Source organism: Tetrahymena thermophila, assembly GCF_000189635.1.
Source record: "Tetrahymena thermophila SB210 genomic scaffold scf_8254646, whole genome shotgun sequence".
In the NCBI taxonomy this organism is placed as follows: Eukaryota; Ciliophora; class Oligohymenophorea; order Hymenostomatida; family Tetrahymenidae; genus Tetrahymena; species Tetrahymena thermophila.
The window spans coordinates 167,321-187,557 of NW_002476414.1; the positions used below are offsets into that span (position 1 = coordinate 167,321).

Consider the following 20,237-nt stretch of genomic DNA (forward strand, 5'->3'; position numbering starts at 1 on the left):
AAAAGGAATAAAGCTAAATAAGAATAAATCAAATAAAAAAATCATAAATAAATTAAATGATGGATATTTATTATTTTTAATTCATTTTTATATTAAAAAATATCAAAATCAAAAGCAAATAAACTATTTTTACACAAGATAAAGTGTCATATTTGAAAGATTAGAGCACTTTGTTAAACCAAAACTTAAACCTGATGTACCCTCATCACCAATTTCATTCTGACTTTTTAAATATTGAAGAACAGAATATTATTTATCAGTTAGTTAGAAAATAAATTTATGAAAAAATATGAAATAAAAATAAATTAATTAATTAAAATAAAAAAAGTTTAAAGTTATAAAATAAATTTTATAAACAAAAGCAAAAGAAAAGAAAAAGAAATCAAATAAAAAGCTGATAAATAAATAAATGAAAAGAGTTAGTTAGTTAGTTAGTTATATTGTTTTAAATTTATTTTTAAATTAAAATTATCACAACCCAAAATAAATAAACTGTTTTACTTTAGATAAAGTGTCAAATTTGAGAGATTAGCGCAGTTTCCTAAACCAACACCTAAACATGATGCACCAATTGCACCAATTTAAGTTTCGCTTTAAATATTGTAGATAAGAATATAATTAGTTTGTGAGTTATTTAGATTGAAAAAATGAAGAAAAAATATTAAAAATAACATATTGTTTAAATATATTTTTATAACAAAAAATATCAAAATAAAAAACAAATAAACTGTTTTTACCTTAGGTTAAGTGTCAAATTTGAGAGTTTAGTGCACTTTGCTATAGCATAACCTAATACTGATGCAGTTTCATCACCGATTTAATTCAGACTTTTAAATATTGAAGTAAAGAATAAAATTAATTAATTAGTTAGTTAGTTAGTTAAGAAAAAAAATGAAACTAAAAAAAAAGAAAAAAAATAAGAAGCTGGTAAATAAATTAAAAGAGTTTAATTTATTTAATAAAAAAATCACAATTTAAAGCAAATAAATTTTTTTTACCTTAGATTAAGTGTTAAAATTAAAAGATTAGTGCATTTTGATATAGCAGAACTTAAGCCTGATGCACCTTCGTCACGAATTAAATTCTACCTTTTTAAATATTGAAGAAAAGAATTTAATTAATTTGCTAGTTAAAAAAAAATGAAGAAAAAATATGAAATAATAAGAAATCAATAAATTAATAAATAATAAAAACAAAAGTTTAAAATGATAAAATAAGTTTAATTAAAAAAGAAAAAAATACAAGAAGAATAAAAAAAGAAGAAAAAAAATTAAAAAAAGAAAAAGTTGGTAAATAAATTTCAAGTGTTTTTTATTTTAAATTTATTATTATATTAAAAATTATCACAATCCTAAATAAATAAATTGTTTTTACCCAAGATCAAGTGTTAAATTTGAAAGATTAGCATAATTTGCTATATCAGAAACTAAATCTGATATACATTCATCACTAATTTAATTTTCACTTATTTATTAAGTATTGAACAAAAGAATTAATTAATTAGTTAGTTAGAAGGAAAAAATAAAGAAAAAATATGAAATAGAAATAAATTAATTTATTAATAATAAAAGCAAATGTTCAAAATTAGAAATTTAATTAGATTAACAAAAAAAGAAAGAAAAATAACACAAGCAGAAGAAAACAAAAAATATCTAATAAATAAATAAATTAAAAGAGTTTTGTTGTTTTAAATATAATTTTACATTAAAAAATATCACAATCTAAAACAAAAAAGCTGTTTTACCTAAGATTAAGTGTTAAATTTTAGAGATTAGTGCATTTTGTTAATGCAGAGCCTAAGCCTAATACACCTTCATTACCAATTTCATTTTACCTTTTATATATTTAAGAAAAGAATATAATTAATTAATTAGTTAGTTAGTTAGAAGGAAAAAATTAATTAATAAAAGCAAAATTCAAAATAAAAAAATTTGTTAAATTAATAAATAAAAAAAAACACAAATGGAATTAAAAATAAAAATAACTCAAAAAAAAGTTGATAAATAAATTGAATGAGTTTAGTTGTTTTAAATTTATTTTTATATTAAAAAATATCACAATCCAAAACAAAAAAACCATTTTTTACCTAAGATCAAGTATTAAATTTAAGAGATTAGTGCACTTTCCTAAACTAGAACCTATACATAACGTACCTTGATCACAAATTTAATTGTATCTTTTAAATATTGTAGAAACGAATTTTATTAATTAGTTAGTTAGATGGGAAAAATGAAGAAAAAAATATGAAATAATAAGAAATAAATTAATTAATTATTAGAGCAATAGTTTAAAATGAAAATTTGTTTAATTAACAAAAAAAAAGAAAGAAATAAAGCAAAAGCAGAATGAAAAAAAAAATCAAATTAAAATCCGATAAATAAATGAAAAGAGTTATGTTATTTAAATTTATTATTTATTTTATATAAAAAAATAAAAATCCAAAACTAATAAATTGCTTTTACCCAAGGTAAAGTGTCAAACTTGAGAGATTAGCGCACTTAGCTAAAGCATAACCTAAGCCTGATGCATCTTCATCACCAATTTAATAGTGCCTTTTTAAATATTGAAAATAAAAATATAAATAATTAATTATTTAGTTAAAAGGAAAAAATGAAGAAAAAATATGAAACAATAAAAAATTAATTAATTAATAATAAAAGTAAAGTTAAAAATGAAAATTAAGTTAAAATAATAATATAAATATTAATAAAAATGGATGAATGAATATATATTATAATTTTTATTTGAAAAAAATTTTGAAAATACTTGAAAATTATCTATAAAAAAATGTGATAATAATATTAATAAATTAAAAATACATTAGATCAATATGGAGAACCTTATGAGATTAAAGTGAAGAGTTTAAAAACTTTTTTTATTAATAAAAATAAATTTAAGAAATATTCATAATAAATAAAATAAATAATTACTTCTTCTGCATTATTGAAATATTTTTTCGACGATATCATTTACTTATTTTTATTTCAAAAATATTTAACAGAAATTTAAGGAAATTTAATTAATTAAATTAAAAAATTAATTTACTTTTATTTCTTATTAATTTAGATAAAAAGAACAAATAAATTTCAATAGTTAATAAATTAGTATATAAATTTTCTTTTAAGAAGAAATATCACAAAAAAGCTTGTGTAGCATTTGTTATTAAATATTAATATTTAAAAAAAGAAAAAATTATTCAAAAGTAAGATTTTTAATCAAATTTTAATAAAAATGTGATGACTGACTGACTGACATATTTATTTATTATTTATGTCAGAATTCACCAAAATTTATCATAAACAATTTCAAATATATTTTTTATTTAATTTTAAACTCATTAATACCTAGCCAAACCACTAGATTTGAATTAGGTGCTTGGCTTTACAATTTCTTATTTAGAAGAATAAAAAAAATAAAAAATCTATCTATTTATTAAAAATGTTAAATTATTCAATTACAAAATATTATAAAATAAATATTTTATATTCTGATATTGAAATATTTTTATTTTATTCATTATTTTTTCAACACATTTATATCATCATTTGAATTATATTTTAAAGACAACTAATCTTTTTAATTTAAGACATTTGCTTTCTACTTGCAATTACTGTGATTCTTTTATTTTGTTTTTACTTTTAATTTAAATTAGTGTAAATTATTAAATAATATTTAAAATAATCAAATATTTAAATTTATATTTATATTTTCAATCAATAAATAAATAAAAATAAAATTAGTGCAATAAAAAGAAAATCAAATAAATTAAATAAAAAGCCTTTAAATAAATAAAAAAAATGAGTAAGTTAGTAGTATTGTTTTTAATTTTTTTTATATTAAAAAATATTGCAATCCAAAGCAAATAAATTGTTTTTACCGAAGATCAAGTTTCAATTTTGAGAGATTAGTGCATTTTTCTAAACCAAAAACTAAACTTGATGCACCAAGTACTCCAAATTCATTCCAACTTTTAAAAAATTGAAGAAAAAATATTTAGCTAGTTAGTTAGGAGGAATAAATGAAGAAAAAATATTAAATAGTAAAAAATTAATAAATAATAATAAAATTAAAAGTTCAAAAAGATAAAATGAAATAATTAAATTAACACAGAAAGAAAAATAAGTTAAATAAAAAGCTGATAAATAAATAAACTAAATAGCTAAATTGTTTTAAATTCAATCAAAAAATATTAAATCTAAAAATAAAGCGTTTTTACCCAAGATTAATTGTCAAATTTGAGAGATTAGTGCACTTTGCTAAAGCAGTACCAAAGCCTTATGCACATTCATCACCAATATAATTTCCACTTTTTAAATATTGAAGAAAAGCAAAATCAATAATTTATTAAATTTACAAAAAGGAAAAAAAAAACACTAGCAGAATAAAACAAAAAGATCAAATAATCAAATAAAAGATAATAAATAAATTAAAAAAATTATATTTTTTAAATCTATTTTATACTAAAAAATATTATAATCCAAAATAAATAAACTATTTTTACCCAAGATTAAGTTTCAAATTTGAGAGATTAATGCAATTTCCTAAACTAGAATATATATCCGATATACCAAGATCACCAATTTCAATACCACTTTTTAATAATTGAAGAAAAGAATATTATTAATTATTTATTTATTTTGAAGGAAAAAATGAAGAAAAAATATGGAATAATAAGAACTAAAATAACCAATAATAAAAGCAAATGTTCAAGATAAGTTTATTTTTATATCAAAAATATCACAATCTAAAATAAATAAACTATTTAACGTAAGACCAAGCGTTAAATATGAGAGATTAGTGCATTTTCCTAAAGCAAGACTTAAACATGATGCACCTTCATCACCAATTAAATTTCCACTTTTATTGAAAAAAAGAATATAATTAATTATTATTTTGAAGAAAAAAGGAAGAAATAATATAAAATAATAATAAATTAATTAATTTATAAATAATAAAAGCAAAGTTTAAAAATAGAAACATTTTTTTAAATTAAAAAAGAGAAAAAAACTCAAGCAGAATAAAAAATAAAAAGAAAAGTAAATAATTGATAAATAAATTAAATGAGTTTTATTGTTTTAAATTTATTTTATTTTAAAAATATCACAATCCAAAGCAAATAAATAAGCTGTTTTTACTTAAGATCAAGTTTTAAATTTGAAAGATTAGCGAGTTTTGCTATAGCAGAACCTAAGTCCGATGAACCTTCATAGCCAATTTTATTACAACTTTTTTAAATTTTAAAGAAAAAAATATTATTACTTAGTTAGTTAGTTATTTATTTATTTAGAAGGTAAAACGAAGAAAAATATCAAATAATGAAAAAATTTGTTGAATTAATAAAGAATAAAAAAGTTAAAGAAAAATAAATAAATAAAATAAAAAGCTAATAATTAAATAAATTAAAAGAGTTAGTTAGTTATCTGATTTAAATTACTTTTGATATTAAAAATAACACAATTTATAAGGAAAATAAACTGTTTTTACCGAAGATCAAGAGCCAAATTTGAGAGATCAGTGCAATTTGCTAATGCAGAACATAAGCCTGATAAACCTTCATCACCAATTTAATTGTACCTTTTTAAATATTGAAGAAAAAAATATAATTCATTAGTTAGTTAGTTAGTTAGTTAGAAAAAATATGAAACAATAAGAAATAAATAAATAAATGAATTAATAATAAAAGGAAAAGTTGAAAATAATAAAATAAGTTTAAAGAAAAAAAATAGAATCAGAATAAAAAAGAAATAGAAAAATAAATCAAATAAAAACTAACAAATAAATAAATAAATTAAGAGATTAAGTTAGTTATATTGTTTTAAATTTATTTTTATATTAAAAAATAATCTAAAACAAATTAAATATTTTTTTACCCAATCTCAAGTGTCAAATTTGAAAGATTAGTGCACTTTATTAAACCAGAACCTAAGCCTGATGCACCTAAGCTACTAATTTAGTTTTCACTTTTTAAATATTATAAAAAAAAGTATAATTAATTAGTTATTTAGAAGGAAAAAATATTAAATAATAAGAAATTAGCTTATTAATGATTAGAAAAAAAATTTTTTAATTTTAAAATTAGATAAACTACCAAATATATAAAATAGAAGCAGAATGAATATAAAAGAAAAAGAAGTTAAATAAAAAGAGGAGAAATAAATTGAAAGAGTTAGTTATATTATATGTCTTAAATTCGTTTTTACATTAAAAGATATCTCAATTCAATACAAATAAATTTTTTTACCAAAGATTAAGTGTCAAATTTTAGAGATTAGTGCAATTTGCTAAACCAGATCCTAATCCTGTAGCACTTTTATCACCAATTTAATTTACACTTTTTAAATATTGAAAAAAAGTAAAAAATTAATTTGTTAGTTACAAAAAAATGAAATAAAAAAGAGAAAGAAAAATAAATCAAATAAAAAGCTGATAAATAAATAAATGAAAAGAGTTAGTTTTATTGTTTTAAATTCATTTTTATAACTAAAAATATCACAATTAATAACAAATAAACTATTTTTACCCAAGATTAAGTGTCAAATTAGAGAGGTTAGTGCATTTTGCTAAAGCAGATCCTAAGCCTGCTGCATATCCAACACCAATTTAATTGTAACTATTTAAATATTGAAGAAAAGAATATAATTTATTAATAGTTAGAAAATAAAATGAAAGAAAAAATATAAAATAATAAGAAATTAATTTATAAAAAAACAAAAGTTTAAAATGATAATAATAATTAATAAAAAGTTGATAAATTAATTAATTAAATGAGTTTTATTGTTTTAAATTTATTTTCAAGTTAAAAAATATCATAATCCAAAACAACAAAATTATTTTTACCGAAGATCTAGTGTTAAATTTGAGAGATTAGCACACTTTGCTAAATGGGAAACTAAAACCGATGCACCTTCATCACTAATTTAATTTTACCTTTTTAAATATTGAAGAAAATAATAAAATTAATTAGTTAGTTTGTTAGTTTAAAGGAATAAATGAAAAAATAACTAAATAATAAAAAATGAATAATAAAAGTAAAATTTCAAAGTGAAAAAATAAGTTAAATTAATACTGAAAATAAAAAAACACAAGCAGAATAAAAAAGAAAAAGAAAAATTTTTCAAATAAAAAGCTAATAAATAAATAAATGAAAACAGCTATTTGTTTTAAATTTATTTTTATATTGAAAAATATCACAATACAAAACAAATAAACCGTTTTTACCTAATATCAAGTGTTAAATTTTAGAGATTACTAAACTTTCCTAAACTAGAACCTATTCCTGATGCACCTGCATCACCAATTTTATTGTATCTGTTTAAATATTGAAGAAAAGAATATAATTAATTAGTAACTTAGAAGTAAAAAATGAAGAAAAAATATGAAATAATAAGAAATGAATTTATTAATGATTAGAAAAAAGCTTGAAATGAAAAATTGATTAAATTAACAAAGAAAAAAACAAAAATGCAAGAAGAATAATTAATTACAAAGCATAAAATTAAATATAAATCAAATAAAAAGAGTTTTGTTTTTTTTAAATTTATTATTATATAAAAAAAAAATAACAATCCATAACAAATAAACAAACTGTTTTTACCCAAGATAAAGTGTCAAATTTGAGAGATTAGTGCATATTTCTAAACCAGAACCTAAGCATGACACATCTTCTTCTACAATTTAATTGTACCTTATTAAAAAATAAAGAAAAAATATAAATTATTAGTAAGATAATGGAAAAAATAAATGAAGAAGATATATTCAGAAATAACTGAATTAATAATAAAATCAAAAGTTGAAAATCAATTTAAAAATAATTAAATAAATATAAATAAAAATGAATGAATGAATAAAGGCGAATTTCTACTACAAAAAATATTTTAAATAGTTTTAAAATTAAATATAAAAAATCAGCAATAATTATATTAATATATTTAAAATACATCAAATCAATATGGAGAACCTAATAAGATTAAAGTGAAGAGTTTAAAAACTTTTTTTATTAATAAAAATAAATTTAAGAAATATTCATAATAAATAAAATAAATAATTACTTCTTCTATATTCTTGAAATATTTTTCCTATGATATCATTTATTTATTTACTTATTTTTATTTCAAAAATATTGAACAAAAATTTATGGAAATTGAATGAATTATAATTAATTATTTAAAAACTAATTTACTTTTATTGCAAATAAATTTAGATAAAAAAGACAGATAAATATATTACAATAATTATCAAATATATATTTATAAATTTGCTTTTAAGAAGAAATATCACAAAAACACTGGTTTAATATTTTATTAAATCTTAGTCATATGTTGAAACAATTCTAAAGGTTTATTTTTTTTAATTGAATCCAATATGATTTTTTGAAAGAGCTGAGGTTAATTAAAATTTTTTTTTTTGATATTTATGTTAATTGATAACCAAAATATAATAAATTAATATTGGATGTGAGATCTACTTGTTTCTTTATTATAAAAATATTTTAATAAAAAATTAACATTATATTCCCATAAAAAATTTCTTCAATATAAATATTATTTTCTTTTATTATTAAGCCTGAATGAATAATTTATTTATTTATTTATTTATTTATTTATTTATTTATTTATTTATTTATTTATTATTATTAAGCAAGAAAATACTACAAAATTTATGTTAGATATTTTTAAGTTTATCTAAATATTTAAAGTGCTTTATAAATTTTATAAATATTGTAATTTTTATTTAATCTTTGCTAATGCCTAAAAATATTAATTCCCATTGTTAATATATCTAATTAATATCTATGATTTCAAAGCTTCTAATTTAAGAAATTTAATAAGATAAAATATTCACTATCAATAATTAAAGATTTCATTTTTTTTTAATAAAATTGATAACTGACTTAAGAGTAAATACCTTATTTATTTATTTATTTAAGTAATTTCCATTTTTTTATTTTTTATTTAGTAAAATAATTATGTTCAGCTTACAAAATTTATTTGATATATATAACTCTAAAAATAAAACAAATCTATCAATTATTAGTCTAAATTATTCATTACAAAATGTTATAAAATAAACACATTATATATATTCTATTTTTCAAATATTTTTATATTTATTCATCTATTTTTCACCACTTGTTTATCACAATCAGAAATATATTTTAAAGACGACTAATCTTTTTAATTTAAGATATTTGCTTTCAACTTTTAATTTCTATGATATATTTATTTTGCTTTTACTTTTAATAAATTTTTTATTAATAAATAAAAATAAAATTAGCTAGCTTATTAAAAAAGCAAAAAAAATAAATTAAATAAATGACTGATAAATAAATAAATAAAAAAGTAAGTCATATTGTTTTTAAACTTTTTATATTTTAAAAATTATAACAGTCTAAACAAATAAATTGTTTTTACAGTATAAAAAGTGTCAAATTTTAGAGGTTAGTGCACTTTCCTAAAACAGAACTTAAGCCAGATGCACCAATTTCACTAATTTCACTCCAACTTTTTAAATATTAAGGAAAAAATATAATTAATTAGTTATTTAGAAGGAAAAAATGAAGAAATAATATCAAATTTAATAACTAATAATAAAATCAAAAGGCCAAAATGAAAAAATAAACGATTTAAAATAACAAACAAAAAACTAAACGAGAATAAAAAAGAGAAAGAAAAATAAATTAAATAAAAACTGATAAATAAATTAATATGGTTAAGTTGCTTTAAATTCACTTTCATATTAAAAAATATCACAATCCAAAACAAATAAAGTGTTTTTACTCAAGATTAAGTGTCAAATTTGAGAGATTAGTGCACTTTGCTAAAGCAGCACCAATGCCTAATACACCTTCATCACCAATTTAATTGGAACTTTTTAAATATTGAAGAAAAGAATATAATTAATAAGTTTTTTTGAAGGAAAAATAAAAACAGAAAAAGAAAAATAAATTAAACAAAAATATAAAAAATAAATAAATAAATTAAAAGAGTTATGCTTGAATGTATTTTTTTAAAAATATTAAAATCTAAAATAAATAAACCTTTTTTACCTAAGATAAAGTTTCAAATTTGAGAAATTAGTGCACTCTCCTAAACTTGAACATATGCCTAATGCACCAAGATCACCAATTTAATTTCCACTTTTTAAATATTCAAGAAAATAAAATTTATTAATTAATTATTTATTTATTTATTTATTTAGTTTGAAGGAAAAATTAAGAAATAATATGAAATAATAAGAATTAAATTAAGCAATAATAAAAGCAAATGTTCAAGATAAAAATTGCTTAAGCAAACTAAGAAATAAAAAAGAAAAAGAAAATAAATCAAATAAAAAGCTAATAAATAAATTAAATGAGTTTTATTGTTTTAAATTTATTTTTATATTAAAAATATCACAATCTAAAATAAATAAATTGCTTTTACGTAAAATCAAGTACCAAATTTTAGAGATTAGTGAATTTTCCTAAATTAAAACCTAAGCATGACGAACCTTCATCACCAATTTAATTGGAACTTTTTAAATATTAAAGAAAATAATATAATTAATTAACTATTTATTTTGAAGGAAAAATCAAAGAAAAATATGAAGTAAAAAGAAATGAGTTAATTAATAGAAAAAGAAAAAGTTCAAAATGAAAAAAATTTTTAAATTAACAAGAAAAGAAAACTCAAGCAAAATAAAAAAGAAAAGAAAATAATCAAATAAAAAGTGATAAATAAATTAAAAGAATTTTATTGTTTTAAATTTGATTTATGTTAAAAAATATCACAATCCAAAACACATAAGATATTTTTACACAAGATAAAGTGTCAAATTTGAGAGATTAGTGCGCTTTACTACAGTAGAATCTAAGTCTGATGAACCTTCTTAGCCAATTTTACTATAAATTTTAAAATATTAATGAGTTAATTTGAAGAAACAAATAAAGAAAAATATCAAATAATATGAAATTAATTAATTAATGAAATATAGATTAAATAGTTGTAATGAAAAATTGATGAAATTAATATACAAAGAAAAAAATAAAAGCAAAATCGAAAATAAAAAGAAAAATAAATAAACTAAAAAGCTCATAAATAAATTAAATGAGTTAGTTATATTGTTTTCAATTCATTTTTATATTAAAAAATATAAAAATCCAAAACAAATAAACTATTTTTACACAAGAAAAGGTGTCATATTTGAGAGATTAACGCATTTTGTTAAACCAAAACCTAAGCCTGATACACCTACGTCACCAATTTCATTCTGACTTTTTAAATATTGAAGAAAATAATATTATTAATTAGTTATTTACAAGAAAAAAAAAGAAAAAAAATATGAAATAATAAGAAATGAATTAATTAATAATAAGAAAAAAGCTTAAAATGATAAAATAAATAAGTTTAATTAACAAAGAAAAAAAACAAAAGCAGAATAAAAAATAAAAAGAAAAATAAATCAAATAAATAAATAACTGATAAATAAATGAAAAGAGTTAGTTAGTTATATTGCTTTAAATTTATTTTCTTACTAAAAAATATCACAATTACAAAAACAAATAAGCTGTTTTTACCTTAGATTAAGTGTCAAATTTGAGAGATTAGTACAATTCCCTAAACCAACACCTAAACCTGATGCACCGATTGCACCAATTTAAGCTCCACTTTAAATATTGTAGAAACGAATATAATTAGTTAGCAATTAAGGAAGAAAAAATGAAGACAAAATATGAAATAATAAGAAAGAAATGAATTAATTAAATGATAAGAGAAAAAGTATGAAATGCAAAAATTGAATAAAATAGCATAGAAATAAAAAAATAAAACCATAATATAAAAGAAAAGAAAAATAAATTAAAAGAGTTATTCATATTTTTTAAATATATTTTTATAGTAATAATTATCATAATCAAAAAAAATAAACTGTTTTTACCTTAGATTAAGTGTCAAATTTGACAGATTAGTGCACTTTGCTATAGCATAACCTAATTCTGGCACACTTTCATCACCAATTGAATTGATACTTTTTTATTTTGAAGTAAAGAATATTTTTAGTTTGAAAAAAAATAAAAGAAAAAGAGAAAGAAAAACAAGATCAAATAAGAAGCTGATAAATAAATTAAAAAACTTATATTGATTTAATTACCCTTTTATAAAAAAAAAAATCACAATCTAAAGAAATAAACTATTTTTACTCAAGATTAAGTGTTAAATTTGAGAGATTAGTGCACTTTGATATAGAAGAACTTAAGCCTGATACACCTTTGTCACCAATTAAATTGTACCTTTTTAAATATTAAAGAAAAGAATATAATTAATTTGTTAGTTAAAAAAAATGAAGAAAAAATATAAAATAATATGAAATTAATTAATTAATAAATAAATAATAAAAACAAATTTAATTAAAATGATAAACTGAGTTTAATTAACAACGAAAAAAAAAATGAAAAAGAATAAAAGAGAAAAAGAAATTTTTAAATTAAATAGTTTATTTTGTTTTAAATTAATTTTTATATTAAAAAATATCACAATCCAAAACAAATATTTTGTTTTTACCCAAGATCAAGTGTTAAATTTGAAAGATTAACACATTTTGCTAAATCAGAAACTAAACATGATAAACATTCATCACTAATTTTATTGTCACTTATTTATTAAGTATTCAAGAAAAAAATATAATTAATTAGTTAGAAGGAAAGAATGAAGAAAAAATATAAATTAATAAGAAATAAATTAATTTATTAATAATAAAACCAAAAGTTTAAAATAAAAAATTAGTGAGATTAACAAAGAAAGAAACATAAAATAAAACATAAATCAAACAAAAAAAGGTAATAAATAAATAAATAAATTAATTAATTAAAAGAGTTTTGTTGTTTAAATATATTTTTATATTAAAAAATATCAAAATCTAAAACAAACAAGTAAAGTGCTTTTACCTAAGATTAAGTGCCAAATATTAGAGATTAGTGTACTTTGTTAATGCAGAACTTAAGCCTAATGCACCTTCATCATTAATTTCATTTTACCTTTTAAATATTTAAAATATTTAAGAAAAGAATAGAAATAATAAGAAGCAAATAAATAATAAAAGTAAAAGTTCAAAATAAAGGATTTGTTAAATTAACAAAAAAAAAAAAACATAAGTAGAATAAAAAAGAAAAATAAATAAAATATAAAGATGATAAATAAATTAAATGAGTATTTTTATTTTAAAAATATTTATTTTTATATTAAAAAATGTCACAAACCAAAACAAATAAACCATTTTTACCTAAGATCAAGTGTCAAATTTAAGAGATTAGTACACTATCCTAAACTAGGACCTATGCTTATTGAACCTTCATCACAAATTTTATTGTAACTTTTAAATATTGAAGAATAGAATATAATTAATTTGTTAGTTAAAGCTTGAAATTAAAAAATTTGTAAATTTAAAAAGAAAAAAAAAAGCAAAAGTAGAATAAAAAGGAATTATAAAAATAAATCATTTAAATATATAGCTGATAAATAAATGAAAAGAGTTATTTTATTTTAAAATTATTATTAAATTATACAAAACATAATCCAAACTAATAAACTGCTATTACCCAAGTTAAAGTGTCAAATTTGAGAGATTAGCACACTTTGCTAAAGTAGAACCTAAATCTGATGCATCTTTATAACCAATTTTATGGTACCTTTTAAATATTGAAGAAAAAAATATAAATAATTAGTTAGAAGGAAAAAATGAAGAAAAAATATGAAATATTTATCAGAAAAAAATAATGTAAATAGTTTTTAATATAAAAAATGAGCAATAATTATAATAATAAATTAAAAATACATCAGATCGATATGGAGAACCTAATGAGATTAAAGAGAAGACTTTAAAAACTTTTTTTATTAATAAAAATAAATTTAAGAAATATTCATAATAGAAAAATAAATTATTACCTCTTCTGCATTATTGAAATATTTTTCCTATGATATCATTTATGTATTTATTTATTTATATATTTTTGTTTCAAAATATTGAAAAGGAATTTATGGTAATTAAATTAATTAATTATAAGTATATATTATATTAAAACATAAGTTTAGTTTTATTTCATCTTAATAATTTGGTTGAAATGGAATTCAAAAAATTTATATTTATTTTTGCTTTTATTTTTATAAAATTTCATAAAATAAATTTAAAAATAAAATATATGGTAGATATATAGAGTATATTTATTTATAAATAACAAGTTAATTTTTATAGCAGATACTAACTAAATTTTACAAAAAAATTACAAATTTATTAAAAATCAAATAAGTAAATGATATTTATTAATTTATATATTTTTAAATTTTCTTTATTTTTTGCATTTTTTTTTTTGTATTAAATTTATTAGTTAATATGACTATTTTTTCATTCATCTTATTCTTTAAAATAAAATTTAATAAAAGCTTCTTATATGATTTCTTTTCTTAATATGTTAAGCTAATTTTGCCTTTTAAGACATGTTAAATATGCTAAAAGCGCGTGCTTTGGTTTATTAATTAATTTATTATTGATTATTCTCAAATTAGTTCGAATATCTAAAACATTTGAAAAACATTTACTGTCAATCATAGAAAGTATTTATTTTTTTTCTTTTTCTTAAAGGCATATGTTGATTGGAAAAGCTCTATTTTAAGTATCAAATAAATATCTAAAAACTTAAACATTTAAACTACATAGTATTTTTATTAATTGCTTATTTGCACTTATAGTATCACATTCGCTTGATTAACTATTGAATTAGCATAATTAGTAGATGTTTTTTGTAGGTTATCTTAATATTAAATCTTATGTGTCAATATGTAAATTATGATCAAACAAAACTTTTTATTTGTTAATTTATTCCCTTTTAATGAAAAAATCATCATATTTTGTCTTAATATCTAGCTAGCTTTATTAATGAATGTTAGCATATTTTAATATCTTTCTAACTTCTTTTAAAAAGTGCACCGATTTAACATCTAAAAAGATGAATTAAATGGCATTCTCATTAAAAACAGTAAACAAATTTTCTAAAATATAATTTTATATTTTCATTTTATCAGAATTATATTCAATTTTTATAGAATTACCCTCTTAAACAAGATTAATAAATTTCTAGGGATCTTCCTTTGAAAAAGCTTTGATTTTTAGCTAATTAATTGATTTTGCTTTTTCCTTATTTTCTTCGTGAAATAAATGTTCTAGCAGCTCATGCATCGTTTCATCATCAACATATAAATCGATTTAATTTGCAGAAAACATTTTGATCAGCCTAATAATGCAATAGCTAAAAGAAGAATTCTCATCTTGAATCAACGCATGAAACTTAACCTTATTATAAGAGCAGTCAATTTTGAATTATTATTCATAGATTTTAATTTTCATTTAAGTTAATAGAATATTTTCTATACTAAGCACATTAGTTAAAGAGAAGTCAATCATATGATTTAAGTAATAACATAAATTGTCTATCACTTATTTGCTATCCTAGTTTGAACTATAGTCGTCGTTTAAGATCCTAAATGATACATTCACCTCAAATCTCTAATATACTAAATTTAATTTTCAATGATTATTACTAAAAATTTTAATATTGATTAAAAAATTGTAAAAAATTTCATTTTATTAGACTGGATTAAGCTATTTCAAATCAAATATTTGATAATAAATTTGAAAAAAGAGACTATTAATTATAAAATAACTTAATAATGAAGCATAAAATTAAAAAAAAAATAAAATATTTAGATTTAACATTTTTACCAATATAGTCGATGTAAATTATCCGATTTTCCAAATTATTAATTTTATCTTCTGCATTCAAATAGTGTTGTACATTATTAATTATGTTATTATTTCTACTTAAAACTTGTTTTTGATTTAGCTTATAAGAATGCGAAATCAGAGTACCATCGTAATGCAAGCTGAGAATATTTTTAATCCTGATGTCAATTATTACATCAAATTTATTTAATTTAAATAATAAGTCTTTTAGCATTTGATTTATGTAGGAGTTGTCATAGTTATATTAAGATATATTATCTAAATCTAGCGATATATATTAAGCCTAGGTGTATCTGCTAAAAACTTGTTTTAACTATTGCTGACTCTTATCTGTCAAGACTGCTTCGTATAAATCAGCTTTTATCTTAATTTGCTACTAATTTTAAACATTAACAATCATCTAATAGTTCTATAAAATGTTGTATACTTTATAAATTTGCTTTTTATAAGAATTTTTTATGCTCCTTTTAATTTGATAAATTAATAATTAACTAACTAACTAACTAATTAATAAATTAATAATTGGTTTGATTTAAATGTATAATTAAGTGATTAAACCCAAATTCAAACATCTTTAGAAAATGTATCCAATCTGTTACTAATTTACATTTTTGAAATGACTATTTTTAAATTCATTTGAAATAAAACTATTTAGTAAAAATTAAATAAATAAATGTTGTATTTCTAAAGATTTTGTTTTATAATCATAGGTAGAATTTGGGTAACATATATATTTAGCAGATTTTTAAATTAATAACAAAATTAAAATAATTTTTAAATTTAGAGGATAAAAAAATTGAGTTGAAATAAAAAGAAATTACAATAGAAATATTTAAATTTTAAAAAACAATTAAATTTATTTTTTCATTAAACTTAATATTAAATAATTGATTGAGTTTATTTATACCCATTTTAGATTCTAACAAAAGAGCTAAAATTTTTAAAGCTTAATTCTTAATAAAGGAATAAAAATTATTGTTATTTCTGTAAAATAAAATATTTTGAAAGTTTTAATCAAATAAAAGTGATAAATTATTCTAAATAGTTATTGAATGAGTTGCATTTTTAAGGATACTTTTTGATTTGGATTAGATTTTGTAGATAAGATAACTAAATACATAAATAAATAAATGAAATTATGTATAAATGAATATATGCATACATACATAGTTGTTAAATAAATTGAATTGATAAATTTTGAAACAAACATTGATTTATAATGAATGCTTTTAATTGAATCTTGAATTACTTAAAATTAAACTGTAATAACATTAATAATAAATCCATATAAAAAGTTATATATTAGAAGTAGCAAATTATAAATAGATATATAGATAGATAGATAGTTTAATAAAATGAATTAGCTAGAAGAAATAGTTAAATATGTTATTTATAAGTGCAGAGAAAACAATCATCCAGTAACTGAAACGCTTGCCGCTTTTGTTACCTAAACGATTTACAATCCAAGTAAAGTATTGAATAGAATAGATAATAGATTGATTTTAGTTTCATAAATGATTATAATCATCAATCATATTTACTGAAAAAATAAAAAATATTTTTTAAATCAAGAAACTGACAGATTCTACTTGGAAGATAAATTGACTGCCTCTCAAGTTGATGAACTCAAAGCAACTGTTCTTTAAAAATTATCTCAAATAGATAAGCCAAACATGAAGACAATATAAATGCAAATATGTAATAAATTTATCAATTAATGCTATTAGCATCAAAAATAATAGTTTTGACTACAATCATAGTAAAATGAGTGATAACAATAAAGCTATTAAATGAATGCGAATATTATTTTAATTTAGATGGATTATTAAATAGTTTTTATTTGAAATATAGCTTATGACAGTGCTTACATTGAATCAGAAATACAAAGATAGGAGAGAATAAAGAATTAAAGTATTGAAACTGGTAAGTTAACAGATGAAGTTGTTTCTCTTGAAATTAAAAATGCTAAAGATTTTGAAGGTCTCACCGTACTATTTAAGAAAATATTTAATTTTTTGCTTTACAAGAATAAAGAACTTATGTATGATGGAACTAATAAAACTGGTAATTAGGACTCTGAAAACTAAGCAACTTAATTTAACATTGAAAAGGAAGTTGCTGCAGGTCTTGAAAGTGTCATTCCAAGAGCAGCTCTTGGACCTTTTGTTTCTCTAAATCCATCTGAAAAAGTGACTCAGTTAGTTGAATTATCTAATTTGGTTATTGGTATTCGTCTTTTCAACAAATGGATCCAAAAAGGTAAAACTCAAATAATAAATAAATTGAATGGAATTTATTTATTTGTTAAACAAAATAATCAAGCAAACAAACAAGCAAATAAATAAATAAATTTTTCAAAAAGATATTCAAGAGTAAAATGAAATTTAAAAAAAATAAAAATGCAAATTTAAATTTTAAAGATTTTTATTTTTGTTTGAAGCCAAACAAATATTTAAAATGAATGCAAATAAATAAAAAGGATTAATTTATTGGGCAAAAAAGAGGGAATTTAACAAATTGAATAATATTTAGAAAATAAAAAATGAAATTGATTATTTTGTAATTAAAAAGGTGGTATTGGCTTAGTTCCTTTCTAAGATTTACTTGAATATGAAGGAAGAGACTTAATTGAAAGAATTCGTTAAGAGGCATTTGAAGTAATTGAAAATTGTGATAACTATACTATATTCTTTTAGAATGTTGGTCCTGGAAAAATAAAAATAAGTGATGAACAATTTAAATAATATAAAGATGAATTAACATTTTTAAGATAATATCTTTCATATATTCTTTCAATTTAAGAAGACGTAGATATATCTGAAAATAGCGTTGATTCTAATTAAACAAGATATCTAAAAGAAATTAAAGATCTTGAAACACTTTTAAAGTAAAAGTCTTCAGCTCCTAAGGAGTAGGTATCAATAATATAAACCATATATATTGATCGAGAGATGTATTTTAAATTTTAAAATATAGGTCTATCCCAAATTTGCTACTTTGGCTCAAGCTTATATTTAATTATTAGAAGAAAAGAAGCTTTGTTTAACAAGAGTTAAGTTATTCGAGTTACTCCAAGAAATGAGAAAAGGATTTAAGTTGACCCTACCCAGAAACTTAATTCTCACTGCAAAAAATATCAGCCAAGATCCATCTAATGAGGAATAAGTAGAAATTGAATATTCAGAAGACTGTGGTATCGAGCGTCTTCTTCCTAAAAATACTCCTGATTTTATGCAAACTCCTCTTGATTATTTAGGATTTTGCTTGTGGTCAATTGTAAAAAGAGATGGTTTATTGCTACCAGGTAAACCTGCTTTAGGTGTATTTAGGTAAAAATAAATATTTCAACTCAATTAAAAAAATCAAATTATTTTAGATTGAAATTTAATTAAATTTTTTTTTTAATTTTAATTACAAATAAACATTTAAATTTATTTTAAGAATTTTTGAATTATTTAGAAATTTTTGTTTAATTTAATAAAACAATAAAATAAATAAAATTCTAAAATAAAACTCAAAAAAATTGTTACTTAATTTGCTGATAAAAAATTTTAGTAATGGCAAAATAAATAAAAAATATTCTTAAATTTATTAGATAATAATTAAAATTTGCTTTTTTTTGAATTATAATGATAATTTTTGTGCTTAAATAATATTCAATTTAAACTAGAAAATTGAATGCTAAATTAAAATAATAAAAATAATTGCTTATGTGTTTTAAGCAGAAGATAGATCTAATATGTGTTTAAAATCAAAGTTATAAATTAATTATGAGATATTTTTACATTTATTTGGAACAAAAATTTATTTTAAAAATATTTAGATATAAGGATAAGAATTGCGTTTTCTCTGATGAAAAGAGCATAAATGAATTTTTAAGTGATCCTCAACAGTTTATTTAAGGTGTAATTAACTAATGCAGAAAGAATCCAGAATTAATTCACTTACTTAGAATGGATGATTCATTTAAAAACGTTAACTTGAACATCTATGTGTCTGGTTAAGAAGGAGGACACTAACTTTCTAATAAATTGATGGTAGATAAAGGTATTGAAACTCCTCTTCACTTTGTTGAAAAGAGACTTGACCCTAACTACTGCTGGAACGAATGGGAACTCAGAAAAAAAGCTTTACAAATGGCTAATATTAGAAAAAGATAAACCAAAGCCTGCCAAACTATATTATCAAACTTTAAGGTAGATTCAGAAGCTCAAACCTATCTCCCCAAAGATAACGAAACAAATACTGGTAAAACAGAGTGGGACATAAGAAAATTCGCAATAGAGCAAGCCAAGAAAAAGGGTATAATTGCTGGTACAGATAGAGCTCCATATCCTATTCATCCTAGAAACTACATAACTGGATTAAGAGACAAAGACACTAATTGAATTAATTTTATTTATTAGTTAAATTTACTTTAATATATTCCTTTCCAACTTTATATCAGATATAATTTATTACCTTGAATT

General features: G+C 19.1%; 4 protein-coding genes across 4 annotated transcripts in view; 1 reads left to right on the forward strand and 3 right to left on the reverse strand. All coding sequences in view use genetic code 6, as the record gives it.

The window, feature by feature from the left end:
* The window catches only part of TTHERM_000819632 (kinase domain protein), a gene marked incomplete at both ends in the record, with an annotated part of 9,495 nt that extends 6,526 nt beyond the window's left edge, over positions 1 to 2,969 (reverse strand). Inside the window, 10 exons of the mRNA XM_012797662.1 lie at positions 134 to 223; positions 502 to 591; positions 738 to 827; positions 999 to 1,088; positions 1,375 to 1,464; positions 1,745 to 1,834; positions 2,087 to 2,176; positions 2,463 to 2,552; positions 2,820 to 2,869; positions 2,931 to 2,969. Of these exons, the coding sequence (XP_012653116.1) occupies positions 134 to 223; positions 502 to 591; positions 738 to 827; positions 999 to 1,088; positions 1,375 to 1,464; positions 1,745 to 1,834; positions 2,087 to 2,176; positions 2,463 to 2,552; positions 2,820 to 2,869; positions 2,931 to 2,969 (809 nt within the window). The remainder of the gene's footprint in view (positions 1 to 133; positions 224 to 501; positions 592 to 737; positions 828 to 998; positions 1,089 to 1,374; positions 1,465 to 1,744; positions 1,835 to 2,086; positions 2,177 to 2,462; positions 2,553 to 2,819; positions 2,870 to 2,930) is intronic.
* A 1,210-nt stretch (positions 2,970 to 4,179) lies between these two features.
* TTHERM_000819643 (kinase domain protein) lies at positions 4,180 to 13,955 on the reverse strand (the record flags this gene model as incomplete). Its single annotated transcript, XM_012797663.1, has 26 exons — positions 4,180 to 4,306; positions 4,502 to 4,591; positions 4,768 to 4,857; positions 5,136 to 5,225; positions 5,485 to 5,574; positions 5,871 to 5,960; positions 6,242 to 6,331; positions 6,521 to 6,610; positions 6,838 to 6,927; positions 7,219 to 7,308; positions 7,595 to 7,684; positions 9,411 to 9,500; positions 9,777 to 9,866; positions 10,046 to 10,135; positions 10,422 to 10,511; positions 10,796 to 10,879; positions 11,162 to 11,251; positions 11,555 to 11,644; positions 11,914 to 12,003; positions 12,176 to 12,265; positions 12,537 to 12,626; positions 12,920 to 13,009; positions 13,255 to 13,344; positions 13,571 to 13,660; positions 13,807 to 13,856; positions 13,917 to 13,955. The coding sequence occupies 26 exons, from the start codon at positions 13,953 to 13,955 to the stop codon at positions 4,180 to 4,182; spliced, it is 2,280 nt and encodes a 759-aa protein (XP_012653117.1).
* Positions 13,956 to 14,373: 418 nt separating this feature from the next.
* On the reverse strand, positions 14,374 to 16,168 carry TTHERM_00820650 (hypothetical protein; the record flags this gene model as incomplete). The annotated part of the gene is made up of 2 exons (XM_001016173.2): positions 14,374 to 15,539; positions 15,748 to 16,168. The coding sequence occupies 2 exons, from the start codon at positions 16,166 to 16,168 to the stop codon at positions 14,374 to 14,376; spliced, it is 1,587 nt and encodes a 528-aa protein (XP_001016173.2).
* Positions 16,169 to 17,123: 955 nt separating this feature from the next.
* Positions 17,124 to 20,156, forward strand: TTHERM_00820660 (Hypothetical protein; the record flags this gene model as incomplete). Its single annotated transcript, XM_001016174.1, has 6 exons — positions 17,124 to 17,235; positions 17,341 to 17,466; positions 17,620 to 18,027; positions 18,340 to 18,683; positions 18,745 to 19,097; positions 19,592 to 20,156. The coding sequence occupies 6 exons, from the start codon at positions 17,124 to 17,126 to the stop codon at positions 20,154 to 20,156; spliced, it is 1,908 nt and encodes a 635-aa protein (XP_001016174.1).
* Positions 20,157 to 20,237: the final 81 nt, after the last annotated feature.